The following is an 18,037-nucleotide window of genomic DNA, read 5'->3' as shown; positions in this document are numbered from 1 at the left end:
GGCAACTGCGACGTGAAAAGTGGCTCTGTTTTCGTTGCGATGAGAAGGATACAGTGGGTCATCAATGAAAAAATGGAGAGTTGAGAATACTGTTAGTTCAGGAAGAAGAGATGTTGGACTATGAGGAAGAACTGCTGAAGGATAAAAACCCAATAGAGGTAGCGGAGAAAGTGGAGCTATTATTAAATTTTGTGGTGGGATTGACGAATTCGGGTACTATGAAGATAAAGGGGATGGTAAGATGGAAGGAGGCAACCATCTTAATTGATTGTGGGGTTACACATAACTTTATCTCGTTGGAGTTAGTAAAGCAACTAGACCTTTCGATTACAATCACTATGAATATAGAGTGGTCACGGGGTCTGTAAAAGGGAAGGGCATCTGTAGGGGAGTCATTTTGGAGATGCAACGGTTGAAAATAGTAGAGGATTTTTTGCCTCCAGGGTTAGGCGATATAAATATGGTATTGGGCATGCAATGGCTGTGTAGTCGGGTAGCATGGAAGTGAATTGGAGACTACTCACCATGGGGTTTCGAATGGGGAAAACTATGATTATCCTGAAGGGGATCCGGGACTTAACAGGTCGAGGTATCACTAAGAGCCATTGACGTGCGAAAGATTATAGGGAAAATGAACAATCACAAAATGAGAAAACTCTCAAGAAAATTTTTATTGAATTCGAGAACTGCTGCTTCAAAGGGTTTACAACGCCTTAAATAGAAAAAACCTAGCAAAATTCGAAAAATAGAATAAAAAAGATATTTTTCCAAAAATAAAAAAATATGAGATAATTACTAAGATGGAAAATCCTTATCTTTAGGATCATCCTCCAACAAACGGAATACAAATTTGAATTTTATGGAAAGAGATATTGCAAAAACAAAAATTACCATAAATAGCAAAAATGCCTAAGCGAGGGCCTAAATGATGGATTTTGCCCAAAATTGGCCTTGCGTCACGGCCAAAGGCCTGAGTTTTATTTATTGGCTCGATTCCAATCAAATTATACTAGCAATTCACCAAAAAGGAAAAAACTCGAAGTTATCATGAAATCAAAAACCATTATTTTGCCTTGCGACGGTCCCATTTCATCATAAACTCTAATCTCTTATGCACTTTATCAGCCATGATGAAGGCGTTACAGAACGAGGGCCAAGGAATTTGGGAAATTATACCTGCAATCGCAGAGTCTAAGGAAAAAGAGGAGGATCCACCAGCTATTGTCAAGCAGTTACTGCAACATTTTGCACAGATATTTGTAGAACGGTAGAGGTTATTTCCAAAATGAAGCACTGATCATTTGATTATGCTTAAAGGAGTAGAGCCAAAAAATGTCAGGCCCTACCGAAACCCACACATTCCAAGGAATAAGACTGAGAGGCCTATGATGCTCGGACTCTTAAAAAATGGAGAAGTATCCGTGTTGACACGACATTACACGAATACTGACACGGAATACGGATCATATCATTGGTTGTGCAATCGGACATGGCAGCAAAGAGGCGAAGGCGACGGACGGTGGAGTATGTGGTTGTGCACTCAGACAAGGGATGCTTCTGGCTTGCATTTGTAGCAGCTACAAACTTATTCATTTTGAGTATTGTGATAGTAATATGGAGAAATTTATGGAGGGGATCACGGCAGGGAGCAACATTTGTAGAAATTTGCTGAAGAAGGGAAAGACGAAGCAGAAGATGAAAAGTTGGAGAAGACAATAGGTTTTAGAGAAAGAATTAAAAGGGCTTTTGTGAAGCCTAAAGAATAGAGTTAATGAAATTAGGAAATTTGGTGGTTTCAAAGTTTCAAACATTAAGAATTCAAGCATTAATAATTCTAATTGGGAAGCAAAATTTCGATGATTAAATGGTCCAGGAATCAAGCAAAATTCTAATAACGTTTTAGTTTCCATTTTCAAAATTGGTGAATAAATGGTCCTTGAATCAATTGGAATTAATTTCCTTTTTCAAAATTGGAAAGCAAAAGTCTTTTTTCTAATTTACTCTCGAAATTGTAATAAACGTTTTAGCTTCCCATTTTCAAAAATTGCACCGAAAAATTATTCCTTACATAAACGATAGATTCATCTTTTCTTGAATCGTGTTTTGTTTGAATTTGAATTTGGATTTTATCATTATATAAAACATTTTTATTGTGGTAATTTACTATTTTGCTTTAATATTGTGCTTATTTGCTTTAATTAACCATTTTTCTCTTTGTTATTTTGGTATTTTTCTATCATTTAAAAAAAAGAAAAATATTTTGTGAGACGTATCCCTGTACCCGTATTCAAAATTCAGATCCTTTTTAATTGTGTCCTCATATCTTAATTTTTAAAATGAGAAGGATCCGACTCCTAGAAACGTATCCGACACCCGCACCCGAGTCCGAGTATCATAGTGAGAGGCTGGTGCAAGAAATGCCAGCAGTAGGTATAATTCAATCGAGCATCAGTCCATTCTTGAGTCCAGTATTACTTGTCAAGAAGAAAGACGAGAGTTGGCATTTCTGTGTTGATTATTGAGCCCTTAACAAAGTTACCATTTCGGATGGATTTCCTATTCCGGTGATTGATGAATTGTTGGATGAGCTTCATGGAGCCACCATATTTTCTAAACTAGATTTGAAGTCAAGGTATCACCAAATTAGAGTACGCAAAGAGGACTTTCTAAAATGGTAGTTATATCTCACGAGGGCACTACAAATTTCTGGTCATGTCATTTGGCCTCACCAACGCGCCTGCGAATTAGTTATTTAGGGTATTTACGGAAGTTTGTATTAGTATTCTTCGACGACAACTTGGTTTGTAGTAAGGACATTAATTCACATGTACAACACTTGGAGATGGCGTTTAACGCATTGGAATTACATCAGCTATATGCAAATGTCAAGAAGTGCTTATTCGCACAACTAAAGAAAGACTAATTATGCCATTTAGTGCGAGTAGCCGTTGACCCTAGGAAGATAGTGGCAATGGTGCGATGGCCGACACCATGGACACTTAGGGAACTCCGGAGTTTTTTGGGATTAATAGGATATTATCCGCCTTTTGTCTCTGGTTATAGGGCGATCTCTTGATCTCGTACACAGCAGTTTAAGACGGATGCTTTGGGTGGACGTTTGAGGCAGAGGAAGCATTCTAGAAACACTAGGAAGGCACGTATATAGTACTTATTTTAGCTCCGTCTGACTTTACGAAGGACTTTGTGATCGAAACTGACGGGATATGGTCCCGGAGTGGTGTTGATGCAGAATCAGTAGCTAATTGCTTATTTTAATCAAGTTTTGTCGCTCAAGTCTTAGCAGAAATCAGTGTGTGAAAGGGAATTGATGGCAATGGTGTTAGCTATACAAAAATGGAGACATTACGTGTTTGGGCACTGATTTATAGTGAAGACTAACCAATGCAGCCTCAAATACATGTTGGAACAGCGGGTGTTGCTAGGGCAATTTCAACGTTGCGTGACCAAGTGATGGGCTATGAATTTGAGATTCAATATCTTCCTTGCATGGAAAACAAGGCAGCAGAAGCCTTATCTCGGTTCCTTCTCAAATTGAGTTGGCAGCTATCACTTTTCCAATGGTGGTTGACGTACGGTTGATATTGGAACAAACTGAGGTAGACCCAAAGCTGGCAAAAATTAAGGAAGAACTTCAAAATAACCCGGACTCACATCCGCATTATTCGTTGGACCAAGATTGGTTACTGTACAAGAGGTGCCTAGTTCTGTCCAGTTCATCGACTTTGATTCCAACTTTGCTTCACGAGTTTCACTGTAGTTTAGTGGGGGCATTCAAGTTTTCTTCAGACTTACAAGCGGCTAACTAGTGATCTGTATTGGTGTGGTATGAAAAAAAGACATCAAGAAATTTGTGGACGAATGCCCTGTATGTATACAGAACTAGAGTTGTCGCAATCTCTCGTGGGTCTCCTTCAACCCCTTCCCATTCCTTGTCTAGTGTGGGAAGATATTTCAATGGACTTCATAGAAAGGTTACCTAAATCAGAGGGATATGATTTATTGTTGATTGTCTAAGTACGGCCATTTCCTACCCCTCAAGAACCCATTCACAGCAGCGGGAGTTGCAGCAGTTTTTGTTAAAGAAGTGGTGAAACTCCATGGCATCCCACGCTCCATCGTATCTGATCGTGGTTAGGAATTTTTGAGCTGCTTCTGGGCAGAATTATTCAGATTACAGGGCACGTTTCTACGACTCTGCACAGCCCATCACCCCCAAACGGACAGTCAGACATGGGTTGTCAACAGATGTGTGGAAACGTATCTGAGATGTTTCACGCAAGATAAACCTCGAAATTGATGCTGTTGGCTGCCTTGGGCCAAATATTGGTATAATACCCCCTTTCACGCTTTCACAAACACTACTTTTCGAACAGTATTTGGGAGAGACCCTCCTCCACTGGTCTGTTATGGCAATCAAAAGATTGCAGTAGCCTCAGTTGAGCAGCAGCTAAAGGAGAGGGACATCATAATAGAGGAATTAAAGGCACACCTACAGGCTCAAGCAAAGATGAAGGTGGAGGCAGACCAATATTGGAGAGGTTCAGTTCATGGAAGGGGACTTAGTTTATGTAATGCTACAACCCTATCGTCTACGCTCCTTGGCAAAGAAACCAAATGAGAAGTTGGGTCCCAGGTTTTTTGGTCCCTTCAAAATAATCACCCGAATAGGGCCGGTTTCTACCGCGCAGAGCTGCCCTCTGATGTTACCATACTTCCAGTCTTTCATGTGTCGCAACTTAAAAAGGCACTAGGAAGGACAGACACTCGTCTGCAGCTACCAGCACACATGGATGCTACGCTGGAATGGGTGGTTGAACCTGAACATGTTCTGGAGGTACTCCAAACAGCTACAACAGCACCACCAAGAAATGAATTACTGATCAAAGGAAGGGTCTGCCGGTTTCTGAACCTTCTTGGGAGTCTGCTGCATCTACCATTCAACACTTTCCTCATTTTCTCCTTGGGGACAAGGTGGTTTTGGAAACTGGGGGTAATGATAAGCCCCCTATCCGGTTCACATATTCTAGAAGCCAAGGAAGGAGGATGTTGTAACAGATGGATGGAAGGGAAAACAGAATGCTGCTGTAGGGGGAAGTGGTTAGGAAATAGTTAGAAATAAAGGTTAGGTACGCAATATTTTAAAAGAGGTTGAGTGGTGGTTCTCGTTTATAGCCTTCTACGGGCCTTGACTTTCCAATCTATTGTTTTGGGCTTCACAGGCATCAGGGCCTTTGATACAGCATGACACCTGGTGATGAAGTTGAAGATATGTTTATCCTCTTAAGCGAAGTTAAAAAACGGATACCCTCTGTTTCAGCAATCTCGTCTGGTGCAATTGCATCTGACTATCAAAGACTTCGTGTGGAAAGTGTATATTCAAGGTTAGGGCTTGTTTCTTTGGCATATCTGTGGACTGTTTCTCCTTCAACAAATGGTAAATTTCTTCTTACCAATCATAGTGATAATTCTGTAATATTGAAATTTCAATACTAATTTTTTGCACTGTATTGTTATTTCAGGTGAGCAGTGGGATTGTTGCCATCATAGTAAAGGTATAATACACTTCTAAATCCTGTCTTACTTTCTTTGTCCTAAGGAATGCTACATTCCACTGTTCACAACCCAAATTGATTTGTTTGAATGTTATTTATTACGATTTTGTTAATAATGTTAAATAACACTTGAAGAGTCTGAAAGCAAGAACAAAAATATTATTTAGATTTCTTATGTTTCCAAAAATTGATACGTGAATAAAAAAATTATTTTAAAGATTTGGTAGGTTAATTTTGTGTCGAGGCTTGCAGAACAATGGGGAGGTTTTTCCTCCGTTTTTTTTTTTTTTTTTTTTTTTTTTTTTTTTATGTGATTTAATCTTACTTGTTCTCTACTATTCTTTATTCAGATTCTATATGATATATAACATTTGCACATTTACTTTCTAAATTATAATGCTGCCTCATCATAGAAACAATTTTCTCAGCATATAGTTTTGCATTTATTTATTTCAGTTCTCTTTGTCGATTGACCTGCAACTGTTTTGTTTAACTGAAAGTAGATATGTGCACTTCTTGAGCGAAAAAGTAAAAATTGTTCTTTTTGTGTTAGTCTTAATGTGTATCTAATTTCTTGCCTTCTCTTTTGTCAAAGGTTGCATCAATTGGGTTGGACCCTTCAAAACTCTCGGGGAAAGAAATAGAGCACTTGGAGTCCCATCTTCATGAGCTAAAAGAGTGTGTTAAACTGACTGGCTCAAATATATTTTAGTTTCTAAGCAGTTGATAGTTATATTATCGATATACTGACAGGTTGTATGGAGTAAATGTGTGTGGTGAAGAGGGTGAATATGAAACGTTAACTCTTGACTGTCCCCTCGTTAAAGTAAGCATCCCTTTTCAATTTATATTTCTTCTTAATCCAGACATTTCAATCTTTGCACTTTCTACTATTATTTGTTTTTCTTCTTTCTCTTGAGGCATGGCATGGGGAAGGCAATATATGTATAGATTGTGTTCACCTTAACTGCTACTGATGCTTTCATTTGGAATATCTAGCTAAACTTTTATTAAATTTCGCTCTATTTTACTCTAATCCCCCTTTACTTCCTCTCAAAATTCTAACATATTGATCTTTTGCAGGATGCTCGAATTGTGCTAGATAAATTTCAAGTTGTTTTACATTCATCAGATCACATAGCTCCTGTTGGGGTCCTTCATCCCATGGAATTCCATTTGGAGAAAAAGCTCGAGTCTGTGTCTCCAAGTGACATTGATGGTAGTAATGAGGTCACTGTTGGGGAAATCGATTCAGTATGTGAAGTGCTGGAGGACTGGAAAGATTTTGGTGACACTCCAATCCAGGAAGTTGGTTTGATTTCTAATTTAACACTAGAAATAAATCAAAGATTCCACACCTCCAAATCCAAGAAGGATGACATCTTTTCCATCTCTTGCTGGCTGCACGATGCCTGTAGAACATCAGGAGGTATAATATTAGTCACAATGGAAGGGAAATTTGGTGGCAATAATGAACTCTAACAAACCCTCTTTCATAATTCAAATTTTTCCTTTTTTTCCTTTTTTTTTTTTTTTTGGTTCTTAAAAAAAATTCTAGTTGATATCTGCTCTTATGAGGTACTCTAATTTGACAGAGTTGCAGGAGGATCTGGTAGCAATTCTGATGAAAATTGAATTGCTCCTTGTCGGATACAATTGCTCTTGGGAGAGTGTTCTTTATATTCATTTATATGTTGCCAACATGAATGATTTTTCTGCGGCGAATGAAACATACGTGAAATTTATTACTCAAGAGAAATGTCGTTCTGGTGTACCATCACGTTCTACAATTGAACTTCCTCTTTCGCAAATTGGTTTTGGGAAGGCATATTTTGAAGTCTTAGTATCAGATGATAAGACTAAAAATGTCTTGCACGTACAAAGTATTTCATGTTGCGCTCCTAGTTGTATTGGTCCATACAGCCAGGTTAGATACTTTCCAAAGTGAAAATTGGTTGCTGATATTTTTTTCTCCTTATCACATGATATGAGGCTTCAGTTCACCACCTGTGCTACTTTTTATTAACTAGCTACTTTTTTTCTATTCTGTATTGTTAAACTTTTTATTTCACTGTAGATGTTTGTAAGTCTCCTTGTTACGTATTATAAGTGGTGGCATTGATTTTCTTTGATTAAGGTAGTATTGAATCCATTTTATGCCCATTTCAAGGGATCAAAGAATAATATATCGTGCATGTGACTAGAGCATCTCAAGATGAGTATTAGACTCGTAACTTATGATGCTTGGGCTCTTCAGTTTGGACTATGTACCCATCTCGACACAATCATGATATTGGTATGGGTATGGATCCCGTGTCAGATCCTTCAAATTAGAAGTGGAAACGGCAAAAATATGGAAGGGAGATCTCCATGGGAGGAAGCAGAAGTTTCTAGGAGAAAAAGAGCGAGTCCCTAATTTTTAAAGCAATAAAATTTATTTTGAGGCCAACCCCATTTAATGCTACACTCCCTAAACAATGCATCTAAAATTATTAGTATGTAATATTCTAAGAAGTTCTTAGGTTTGTAATACATACACGTACACGTGCCCAAATTTTGAATCCACTTTAGCCATATCTCTGTATCCTACGATTAAGAAAAAAGGGGATCCAATTCCTAGATATATACCTATATTTGACACCCATACTTGAGTCCAAGTAACGTAGCTCGTAACCTATTAAGATCCATAGGTAGTGCTAATGAGTTCTAAGTCTCCTTAAGCTCACAGTAGCAATTGCTTTGCAAGCCGCTTCGTTATTTATTACTAATAGTGGAATTGATTTTGTCTTAGATTGGTCTTCGATCCTCATTTTGCCTATTTATTCAATCAATTAGCAGTCTACTATTCTAACTTAGTAAAAAATGTGACTTGAGTCTATATAGATAAATATTAGATAGCTTAATAATTAGGACCTAAAGTTAGTGTTAATGAGTCTTAGTCTCCCTTAAGCCTCTCAATTTCAATGTCTCTTTGTGTGCACGTGTATAGTTTTTGCTTCCATACCTAGATCTGAACCTTATAGCATACTTATCTGAATGATTTAAGGTCATCAAGGAGAATTCTGGTTTTCAATGGCTTGATATTTTGAATTTGAGGCTTTATCTCATATCAGATTAACACGCTTGCCGTATTGTTAATATGAAACTCATGTTGTGCCTGCATTTTTCGTTAAAAAAGAAATGCTTTTCGAGAAACTCTCTCTAGCAATTTTCTTTCAATTTATTTATTTACTTGTTCCAGGCAACTTTGCACAAGAATGTTCTATATATGGCTGGCCAGTTGGGAGTTGACCCACCAACAATGTTGCTCTTTAATGGAGGTCCTGCCTTTGAGCTTCAACAAGCACTAGAGAACAGTGAAGCTGTGGCAAATTGCTTCAACTCTTCGATATCTACACGTGCTCTTCTACTGGTCATTTACTGTTCGGAGTCTTTGAATTCATCAGAAAGAATTTCTATTGAACATCAGAAGGATGTAGCTACAAAAATGAAGTTATGCTTAGATGGTGGAAGCAGATCAAACATGTCTGAAGTTCTTCATCCTGTCATTTTATATGTTCTTGTTCCTGATCTGCCAGAAAGGTGACCTGCTTTAGATTTACCAATGCAGCATAAAGTTATCCATTCATACAAATTTCGATGTACATTTTTGTACAAAGAAAAGGTCTCAAGACCTGAACTAATTACTAGTCTCCCCGAAATTGATAAGATTTCATTTTTCTCGTATTTATAAATATACATAATTTAGCTTATATTACGTCCATAGTCTATTAAACTCAATTTTCTGAAGAAGAACAAGACAGAACCTTTAAATTTTCATTTAATACTATTTCTTTCACCGATTATCATTGTTTCGGTGAACTGAGCTTTGGTGGAAGTCAAGCCTATGCTTTATACTGGGGAGAATGTGGAGAGTCCATCTGATGTCACTGAACCAGATTTATCTACGGGACAAACATATTTGGGATTTCATTATGAAAAATGGCATGATAGTTGTCTTCAGAACAATATGAAAATAATGGATCACACAACAAACAAGATTTTTGTGGAAGAAGATGAGAATTTGTTATACCAAGATACTAGAATTGTCTTTACTTGATTTAATTCTTTCAATCTAAATCTAAATAATGTTCTCAAGTTTCTAGTGTATACAACTATGATCTAATTGTTGAGTCTCTTTGGATGACTCTCAAAGTCAATCAAATAAATGCGTAATGCTGATAGGAACCTGGGAAGCTGCTGATGAATCTACCTGGGAAGTTGCTGATGAATCTATTCTGGACCTATAAAGCTACTGATTAATGGTTTGAGTAGATAGTAGATGTATTAGCTGGAATGTAAAGGAAGTTGAGAAGTGTATTGGTGAAATGAATATATGTATAGAATTGAAGATTGTAAGAACAATTATTATGCAGTGAGAGACAAGGATGTAAATGACAAATTTCCAGGCATTCGAGAGGCCTTGGTTCTCTCCCCACTTTTCTAAACAGAATTCACTGAATATCTATCTAATTCCCATCCCCATCTTATTTATAGAGTTTTCCTCTAATCGACTAATGAACATTCTAGAATAACAAATGTTGTGGCAACATCTATGTGAACCAGATAGGGATCTATCATTACCCGTCGCTCCAAAATACACCTTGAGGATAGTTGTTGATGTCTTGGTCAATTCATCATGCAATCAAACCATTTGTCTTGCAAGCACTCCAGTCATTATCATCACTAGAGGGGAACGTTTCAACTCCTTGAAGTGGGAGGGCTTAATCATGCAAGCAATTATCACAAGAATCGTATCCAAGGGAATTCCATAGCCAGTTGCCCCTACCAGCAAATAGTCCCTTTTTTTAATCTGATGAGCTAAAATAAAAATGCAGGTCGCTTCATTGTCAATTAGGACCACCACTGCCTTCTCTAAAATCAACCCCTTAATTTCCGTTATTTTTGATTTAGTTAGTCCTTTCCTCGAATTGAGTGAGAACTCAATCAATTCACCCAAATCATTTTCTTCTTCATCTTCTTCCAAAACCTCTAATTGATCATCTCCTTCCACCTCTACGAGTCCTACTTCCTCCCATTATCGATAACCAACAATACCTGCAGCTCAGTATTGCGGCATCTGTAATTTTGTGTGCAATTCTCATCATTAAAAAAGCACAGCCCCTTGTCTCTGTTTATTAGTGGCTCATCAATTAATTTCTTAAACATAGTAGCCCCTTTAATTGTTGTTGCCCAACGGAAACCGGAGGTGGCCGTGGCTTTGGTGTTGATCGGGTTGGTTGGATGTGGTGTCTCGAGAGCTGGCTTACGTGTGTGGACAGGGAAATAAGGGAATTGTGGCCTTGGGTTATCTATATTAATTTTAGATCTATATGGGCCAAAGTTAAAATGGGCCTGCTTCATCTCTTTCTTGTTTTTTAATCCTTTCGGTTCTTTCCTTTCCCTAGTCCAAATCTCTTGCTTTTAACAATTTTTACATAGGCTTCCTCCAAAACCTGCTTCGATCTCTCCTCCTCCTCTGGCGATGATAATGGTAAGATTTCAAGGATGCTTTTATTTACCCAAATTTCATCAGATTAAGGTGGCAATTTAGATGTGCGGGTAGTTTCCGGCAAAGTAGCATCCTGTCCTTTCCTTTCCTTTCACATTCATCCTTTGGTGCCAACTGTTCTGTCTCCAGCTTTCCATTCTCTGTTTGTCGATTCAACCTATCACCCTACTTCCAAGCTGAAAATTCACCGCCATTGGAGACCTTACTCGTGCTAAATTGATTCAAGATCAATTTTTTTAATTCTCTCCATGTTTGCACTGGTCGTCGATTGATCTCCTGAAACCAATTCCCTGTTTTCCCATCAAAACATGCTATTGTAACCTCTATTTTTTCCGCCTCTAATAATTGATTTATGGAGAAAATCTTTTCTGCCTTCGAAACCTACTCGTTTGTGTTTTCGCCATAAAATATTGAAATTTTTAGTCGGCCACATGAATCCAGTCCCGAATCATTTTCCCGATCTCTTTCTCGTTGCATTATTATCGTCTCCCACCGATTGAATATTGAACTCAATTTCTTCTTCCACTCGCTTCTGAAGTCTAATTCCATTTGTCTGAGAATCGACGGCTCTGATACCAATTTGATAGGAACCTGGGAAGTTGCTGATGAATTTGTTCTGGACCTATAAAGCTACTAATTAATGGTTTGGTTAGATAGTAGATGTATTAGCTGGAATGTAAAGGAAATTGAGAAGGGTATTGGTGAAATGGATATATGTATTGAATTGAATATTGTAAGAACAATTATTATGCAATGAAGAACAAGGATGTAAATGACAAATTCCCAGGCATTCGAGAGGCCTTGGTTCTCTCCCCACTTTTCTAAACAAAATTCATTGAATACCTATCTAATTCTCCTCCCCATCTTATTTATAGAGTTTTCCTCTAACCGACTAATGAACATTCTAGAATAACAAATGACGTGGCAACATCCATGTGAATCAGATAGGGATCCATCAAATGCCTCACATATTTATAATACAAGAGTACCAACATACTAGAAGAATTAATATACGAAGAGTTTAATATAAGGTGAAGTCCCAATATAATGGGTTAAATCAATAGTGTAATATTTGGAATGAAATAAAAGTAAGGAAAATTGCTAAAAAGGGGAATCATTCTCATTATCCTTCTTGAATTCTTTCAAGATTTCTTCAAGTCTACTACTAATTTCCAATACTATTTCTACATTATGTCCAATCAAAATACTCATTAGAATTCGAGTCCTACTTTAATTCTAACATACTCCACCTTGACGCGAATTTCACTACAAGGAATCAAACTTAACTCTTCAATAAACTCTAAAAATAATTCTTCATGTAGAACACTCCAAACAAATTACTTCCCATCTCTTCCACCATGTTCCTACTGGCCATGGTCAGCTACTGTGAACTAAATCCATACTCTGCTTATCAGCAGAATTACCTTGCACGCCAACTTTGCTTGAATTACCTCGTTTAATTCTAGCTCCAATTTAGACCTCCCAAGAACCCGCTAAAAAACCTTCAGCTCTGATACCACTTGTTTGAATCGGACTAAATAATAAAGACAAGAATAACATGAGCAATACGAAAATAATGGATCACACAACAAACAAGATTTTTGTGGAAGAAGATGAGAATTTATTATACCAAGCTATTAAAATTGTCTTTACAAGATTTAATTCTCTGAATCTAAATCTAAACAATCCTCTCAAGTTTTTAGTGTATACAACAATGATTTAATTGTTATGTTGAGTCTCTCTGGATGACTCTCAAAGTCAATCAAATAAATGTGTAATGTCTCACATATTTATAATACAAAAATCTCTAATATATTAGAAGAATTAATACATGAAGAACTTAATATAGGTGTAGTCCCAATACAATGGGTAAAATCAATAATGGAATATTTGGAATGAAATAGAAGTAAAAAAACTTCTAAAAAGGGAATCATTCTCATTATCCTTTTTGAACTCCTTTAAGACTTCAAGTCTACCAACTCCAATACTGCTTCAACAATATTTCCAATCAAAATAATCATTAGAATTCTAGTTACAATCTAATTCTAATAGTCTTTGTCAAGCTCGTTGAATTTTATGGATGGTTTAAGGCTAGAAGTTATTTTGGTCAATTAGTCAAAGTTTTAATAGAAAATTAAGTGTACCGAGTAACTATAAATATTTTCATTCTAATGCAATTCGTAGAAGATTCTGAGCTCTAAATCTCATCAAAAGAAGATGGAAATGGTTGTCCTAGTGAACAGACCAACAATCTAAAGGAGGAAGGTATTTCCTTTCTGCGTGGAGCATTGACTTATCGGTTGAGTGCATTGGTGTGAGAATCTACGAGAAAGAACCTTCACATCGGACACGTTAATTTAGTCCATTGTGAACTGACAAGTCTTCAACATGATGATGGTTTAGTGTTTTATGACATTTGCCAGACATGTACTTGTTTTAATGAGCAACTTACTGAGAGAGAAAATGATGTAGGTCTAGAAACTAGAAGAGAATTGTCAATATATTACTTGAATCAGTTAGATTGTTAGAAACTCTGAATGAGGAATAGTATAACACTGGAAAAATTACCTTGTTAATGGGCATTTCTTGAATAAAATAAAATAAAAAAATAAAAAAAAATTCTAAAGTTTACCTGAAGTCCATTCCATCATTTCTCCCGGTCAAGTAGAACCTCCTCTGGATAGTAATAAAAATGGTAAAAAAAATTTGGCAAAAGACATTTTTGAGAAGCCAAATTTATTTGGGGCAGCTTGTCACAGGCCTAGTTTTGTCACTCCCGAACCATGTTAGAATCGTGCAGCCTCAACGCTCTACAACTCTAGCCCCCATGAGATAGTGTGAAGTCAGCCTTATGCCCCCATGATAATTTAACCAATGTGGTTAAATTATGTAGAGATAGTAGATAGGAAATTAGGAAGAAAAGGGCACACATATATTTGGGGAAAACTTTTTTGTATAAATATAAGATAAAACTATTAATAGATTTACTTATGTTTTCTCTTTACAAAGATATCACTCTATCTCACTTTACTCTCATTCCATCCATTGGAATTTTATTTCAACTCTCTATTTCTCCTTCTTTCATTTCATTCCATGGGAATTACAAATGACCAAGCATCTCTATTTATAGGCAAACTCATGATGTCCAAGTTGGCATCAATGGCTAGAATTAATCTTCATCCAAGGGTTCTCATTGGTTGCAAGTTGTCTTCCTCCTCCTTAAACCACAAGGTAATCAAGTTGGAATTTGCTGCATTGTAAGTTGCATGTCTCTACACTTGCAATTTGTCATATTGCATTTTATCTTATCCATTTCCACCTCTATGCTACTTGTCATGTCACTTTCCATGCAAGTGGACAATCTCTACAACTCATATGTGCAAGTGGTAATGTCTCCATTATGGTGGTTAAGTTGGACTTTATTTTCTCACGTAAGTTGTCAAGTTACATGTTGGTCTCCTTATGCAAGTTGCTCAATTGGTACAAGTTGGCACACACTTGCATCTAAAACCACCGGCCATAGTCTACGGTATTGCTTTCCCTTTCCACCTTGGAAAACTTGACTTCCGTCCTTGTGTCCCCCGTCGACATTCGCTTGCGTCTGCTAACACAATCTGCTTGGATTGCTATTGCGCTTCCTGATGCAGTCTGCCTGTATTGCTGTTGTGTCTCCTGCCGCAATGCTTGCAGTCTGCTTGAGTTTTGCCTGCCTGCGTTCCCCTGCCATAGTGTCTGTCTTGATCCTGGTTGCGTCCCTTGCCGCAGTGCTTGTCTTGATCCTACTGCGTCCCTTGCCGCAGGTTCCTGTTGGTTCTGCCTGCGTCCCCTATGGAAGTTCGGCTTGCATCTCCTGCCATAGTGCTTGTGTTTTCCCTATCTACGTCCCCTACCGCAGGTACTTCCCTCCAACTGTAATGCACTGCCTGCGTTACCCGAATTCTTCTGTCGCAACCTGGACGTATCGGCCGCGACCGTGGGAGACATAAGTCACTCCCCCACCAAATTTGGCGATGTCCTCATCGACATGTACCGCGGAAGCTTGGACCTAATTTGCCATAGGTCTATCTCATTTTCCCACTTAGTGTCGTGCCAAGCCTCAACTTACGACCTTGCAGTCCATGACAAGCTGCTACCATTCTAGAAAATGTTTTTTTTTTCCTTGCCATTTCTGTGATTGAAAGTGATAGAAGAGCCATATCAACTGCCACTCTTTAATAGAAAACAGGGTTCAGTGGTTGTTTTCATGATTGGGTCAAATAATATTGTATCTGGATTAATGGATTTGTTTTTGAGGATGAACTTGAGCTTGTATGAAAGTCAAATCCATCGATTAGATAGAGAACTTAGCTATAGGCCTAAAATCAGTACCTTTTCCTAACAAGATATCATTTCCAGGTGGAGAGGATATCGAATGAATTTGCTTATCGCAATAAGAAATTGCTCGATTGATTTAGTCAGTGACTATAAAAAACACACCTTTTCAAAATATATAAAAATGTCATATAACATAGTTCTCGAATCCAAATGCTTCACAAGTGAAATTTAGATTCTTCGTTCTTGGATATTGACATGATTAGGCCTTTATTCTTCATGTTTTCTTCTATTCGGTTTCCATATGCCATTGGCATTTCTGGTTTTGTTAACTCACATTCTTCACTTTCTGCTTGCAGACACTGAGAATCTATTTCTCAACAAATATTCAAATCTCTCATGAAACACTGTCAACAATCTTTACCAGTGCATTCAACGAGTTTGGCCAAATGAGCCGTAGAATTAACATCAGTGAAGGGTCGATTTTCAACCTTGTTCCAGTTTTGGGTGCTGGGAGATCAGCAACTTCGATGGACGATATACTTACCTGTGAGCTTTATGCCCGGAAATTTTAGTTCTGGTCATGCCAAGACAATCCGGTATGTGAAGAAATACAAGCTTGCACGTACCTCCAAGATATGGAAGCATAACATTTCATATAATTATAGCATGTCTACTCCTTTGTTCACGGGTATTTGTTTTTGTTCAATTATAATTCTAATAATATGAATTATTTGTTAATGTAAACCTTAGTTTCGTTATATTTTTGTTACTTCAGACGGCTACGGGCGTTACATTTAGGTGAAAGGTCCCCTGGATAGGGAGATTAGACATGAAACGGACATATTTTACACAAATATTGAGAATTCAGCATTGGTGGACCCACATGGGTTCATGTGGGGTCAAATGACCTCACAGTTTTTTGAATTTTTTTTTCCTTGCTTAAAACGTAATTTTCTGCTAAAGTAGTGAGTCAATCCAATTAATTTCTCTAGTCCAATGCCCAAAAAGTTCAAATCTAAATCCTATTGTAGTTGTATATGGTCTTATTTTCGTTAATGATACGTTGTTTGAAAAAAAAATTCATTTTCGACTCATAGTTCAAACTGTCTGGGTCTGCCCTTGAAATTCAGTTTTTATAGCTAGTAATTGAAACATTCTGAATTATATTTTCCTTGAGAACTTAAATCACAATTCGAAGGGTTTAGATTTGACCTACGATAGCTCAATATATTTCACGTCAAAATACAAAATTTTCATTATTTCTTTCTTTATGAATTGGAAGTGTCAAATTATACGTTCTATTTCTTTTATAAATTATTAAAATTTTGTAGTCAAACAAATCATGTGCCCACTATCAACTTTAGCATAATAAAAAAAAGGAAATTCTCCACTCTATTTTTGACATTTCATCTGTATGTAAATTACTATTTAATTCTATTGTTTACAAGTAGCATTATTCTAATATTAATTATTAAGTATTAACTTTACGATATTAAAACATTATCAATTTATGAAATATAAGATCCATGAAATCCTTAACATGGAGATTTTTAATTAAATCCGTTTTCATATTTTATCGAATTCAACGGAAAAAAAAAAAAAAGTTCTTGATTTGATCATGGAATTGGTTCTCCTCTTTTGAGCATTATGATGAACATGGGGCTTAAAATCATATGAGGTCAGAGAGAGGATGAGCAAAACGGACATGGGTTTCTTTGCCTCGAAGAAAAAAGAAGGTATTGCAAGAGGAAAAAAAGAAAAAAAAAATGTCTGAGCCCGGGTTCGAACCGGGGACCTCTAGTGTGTGAGACTAGCGTGATAACCAACTACACCACCCAGACTTGTTTGTTGTACAATTAATATAATATTTAATAGTTCAAAAATATATATTTAAAGAACTACTCTTCCCAGGAAATCTAGATCATATTTATATTAGATTAGAACTCCATAAGCTTTTGTTATTTAGTCGAATTAAATATTCAACTCGAATAATTTCTTAACAATGTTGGGTTTATAAATATTCGATGAATTGAATGACTAGAGCTTAGTCTTATTAAAACAAAGATCAATAGGTCGATCATTGGATTACTTCTGATGTCCATATGATGACGAACACAATCATTTAGGTTTTGGTTTGTGATTTTGTCACTGATGAGCATTTATTGTATTCATGAGTAGCTTATTGGAGGAATCCTAGATTTTCGTCCCTTTTTTGGGTTTGAAAAAGTGTGGATTTTTAAGAATGAGAATCTTATGATATGTTGATTGCTTCTTTCTAGCGATCGAGTGATTCTCCCTATTAGAATTCTGTGTCTCGTACAAGATGCGTCGGGTTATATGGAATTTCTTATGCCAATTTGATTTTAACCGACCATTCCGTATGGTGGATGGTTTTAATGCAACGTTTAAAGCTCATGACAAAATTGGTTCTCATGGAAGAATTGAGCCTGTTTCGGAGTAATTTTCAGAATTGATTTTTTGACCGTTAGGAGAAAAGTTTGGTCCACCTATGAAAAAAGAAGTCAAATATGACGGCTGAAATAGTGAAATAACGGTTAAAAAATCAATTTTTCGGGGGGGGGGGGGGGGGGGGGAAATT

At 37.0% G+C, this 18,037-nt stretch overlaps 2 protein-coding genes and 1 non-coding gene across 3 annotated transcripts; 2 read left to right on the top strand and 1 right to left on the bottom strand.

The window, feature by feature from the left end:
- The first annotated feature begins 110 nt into the window (after nucleotides 1-110).
- On the top strand, nucleotides 111-9,325 carry LOC111397972 (diphthine--ammonia ligase-like). The gene is given in 16 exon segments (XM_023024935.1): nucleotides 111-236; nucleotides 490-589; nucleotides 1,126-1,267; nucleotides 2,345-2,426; nucleotides 4,182-4,278; nucleotides 4,395-4,589; nucleotides 4,740-4,855; nucleotides 5,049-5,118; nucleotides 5,255-5,432; nucleotides 5,434-5,455; nucleotides 5,541-5,573; nucleotides 6,169-6,251; nucleotides 6,327-6,399; nucleotides 6,657-7,002; nucleotides 7,169-7,500; nucleotides 8,815-9,325. Coding segments are annotated over 16 exon segments (2,340 nt in total). The 3' UTR covers nucleotides 9,160-9,325.
- Nucleotides 9,326-14,217: 4,892 nt separating this feature from the next.
- On the top strand, nucleotides 14,218-16,196 carry LOC111397971. The gene is made up of 2 exons (XM_023024934.1): nucleotides 14,218-14,355; nucleotides 15,795-16,196. The coding sequence occupies exons 1-2, from the start codon at nucleotides 14,218-14,220 to the stop codon at nucleotides 16,008-16,010; spliced, it is 354 nt and encodes a 117-aa protein (XP_022880702.1). The 3' UTR covers nucleotides 16,011-16,196.
- A 1,009-nt stretch (nucleotides 16,197-17,205) lies between these two features.
- On the bottom strand, nucleotides 17,206-17,279 carry TRNAV-CAC. Its single transcript has one exon. It is a non-coding gene; the product is annotated as a tRNA-Val (tRNA).
- Between the last annotated feature and the right edge of the window lie 758 nt (nucleotides 17,280-18,037).

Source organism: Olea europaea, chromosome 7 (genome assembly GCF_002742605.1).
Source record: "Olea europaea var. sylvestris chromosome 7, O_europaea_v1, whole genome shotgun sequence".
Lineage (NCBI taxonomy): Eukaryota > Viridiplantae > Streptophyta > Magnoliopsida > Lamiales > Oleaceae > Olea > Olea europaea.
This window is presented reverse-complemented; position numbering and strand designations above follow the sequence as displayed.

Excerpts from the sequence above, each read along its gene's own strand:
- LOC111397971 (XM_023024934.1), top strand. The coding sequence starts at position 14,218 with ATGGGAATTACAAATGACCAAGCATCTCTATTTATAGGCAAACTCATG. Across the intron at positions 14,356-15,794 it reads CCTCCTCCTTAAACCACAAG|ACACTGAGAATCTATTTCTC; the intron begins GTAATCAAGTTG and ends TTCTGCTTGCAG.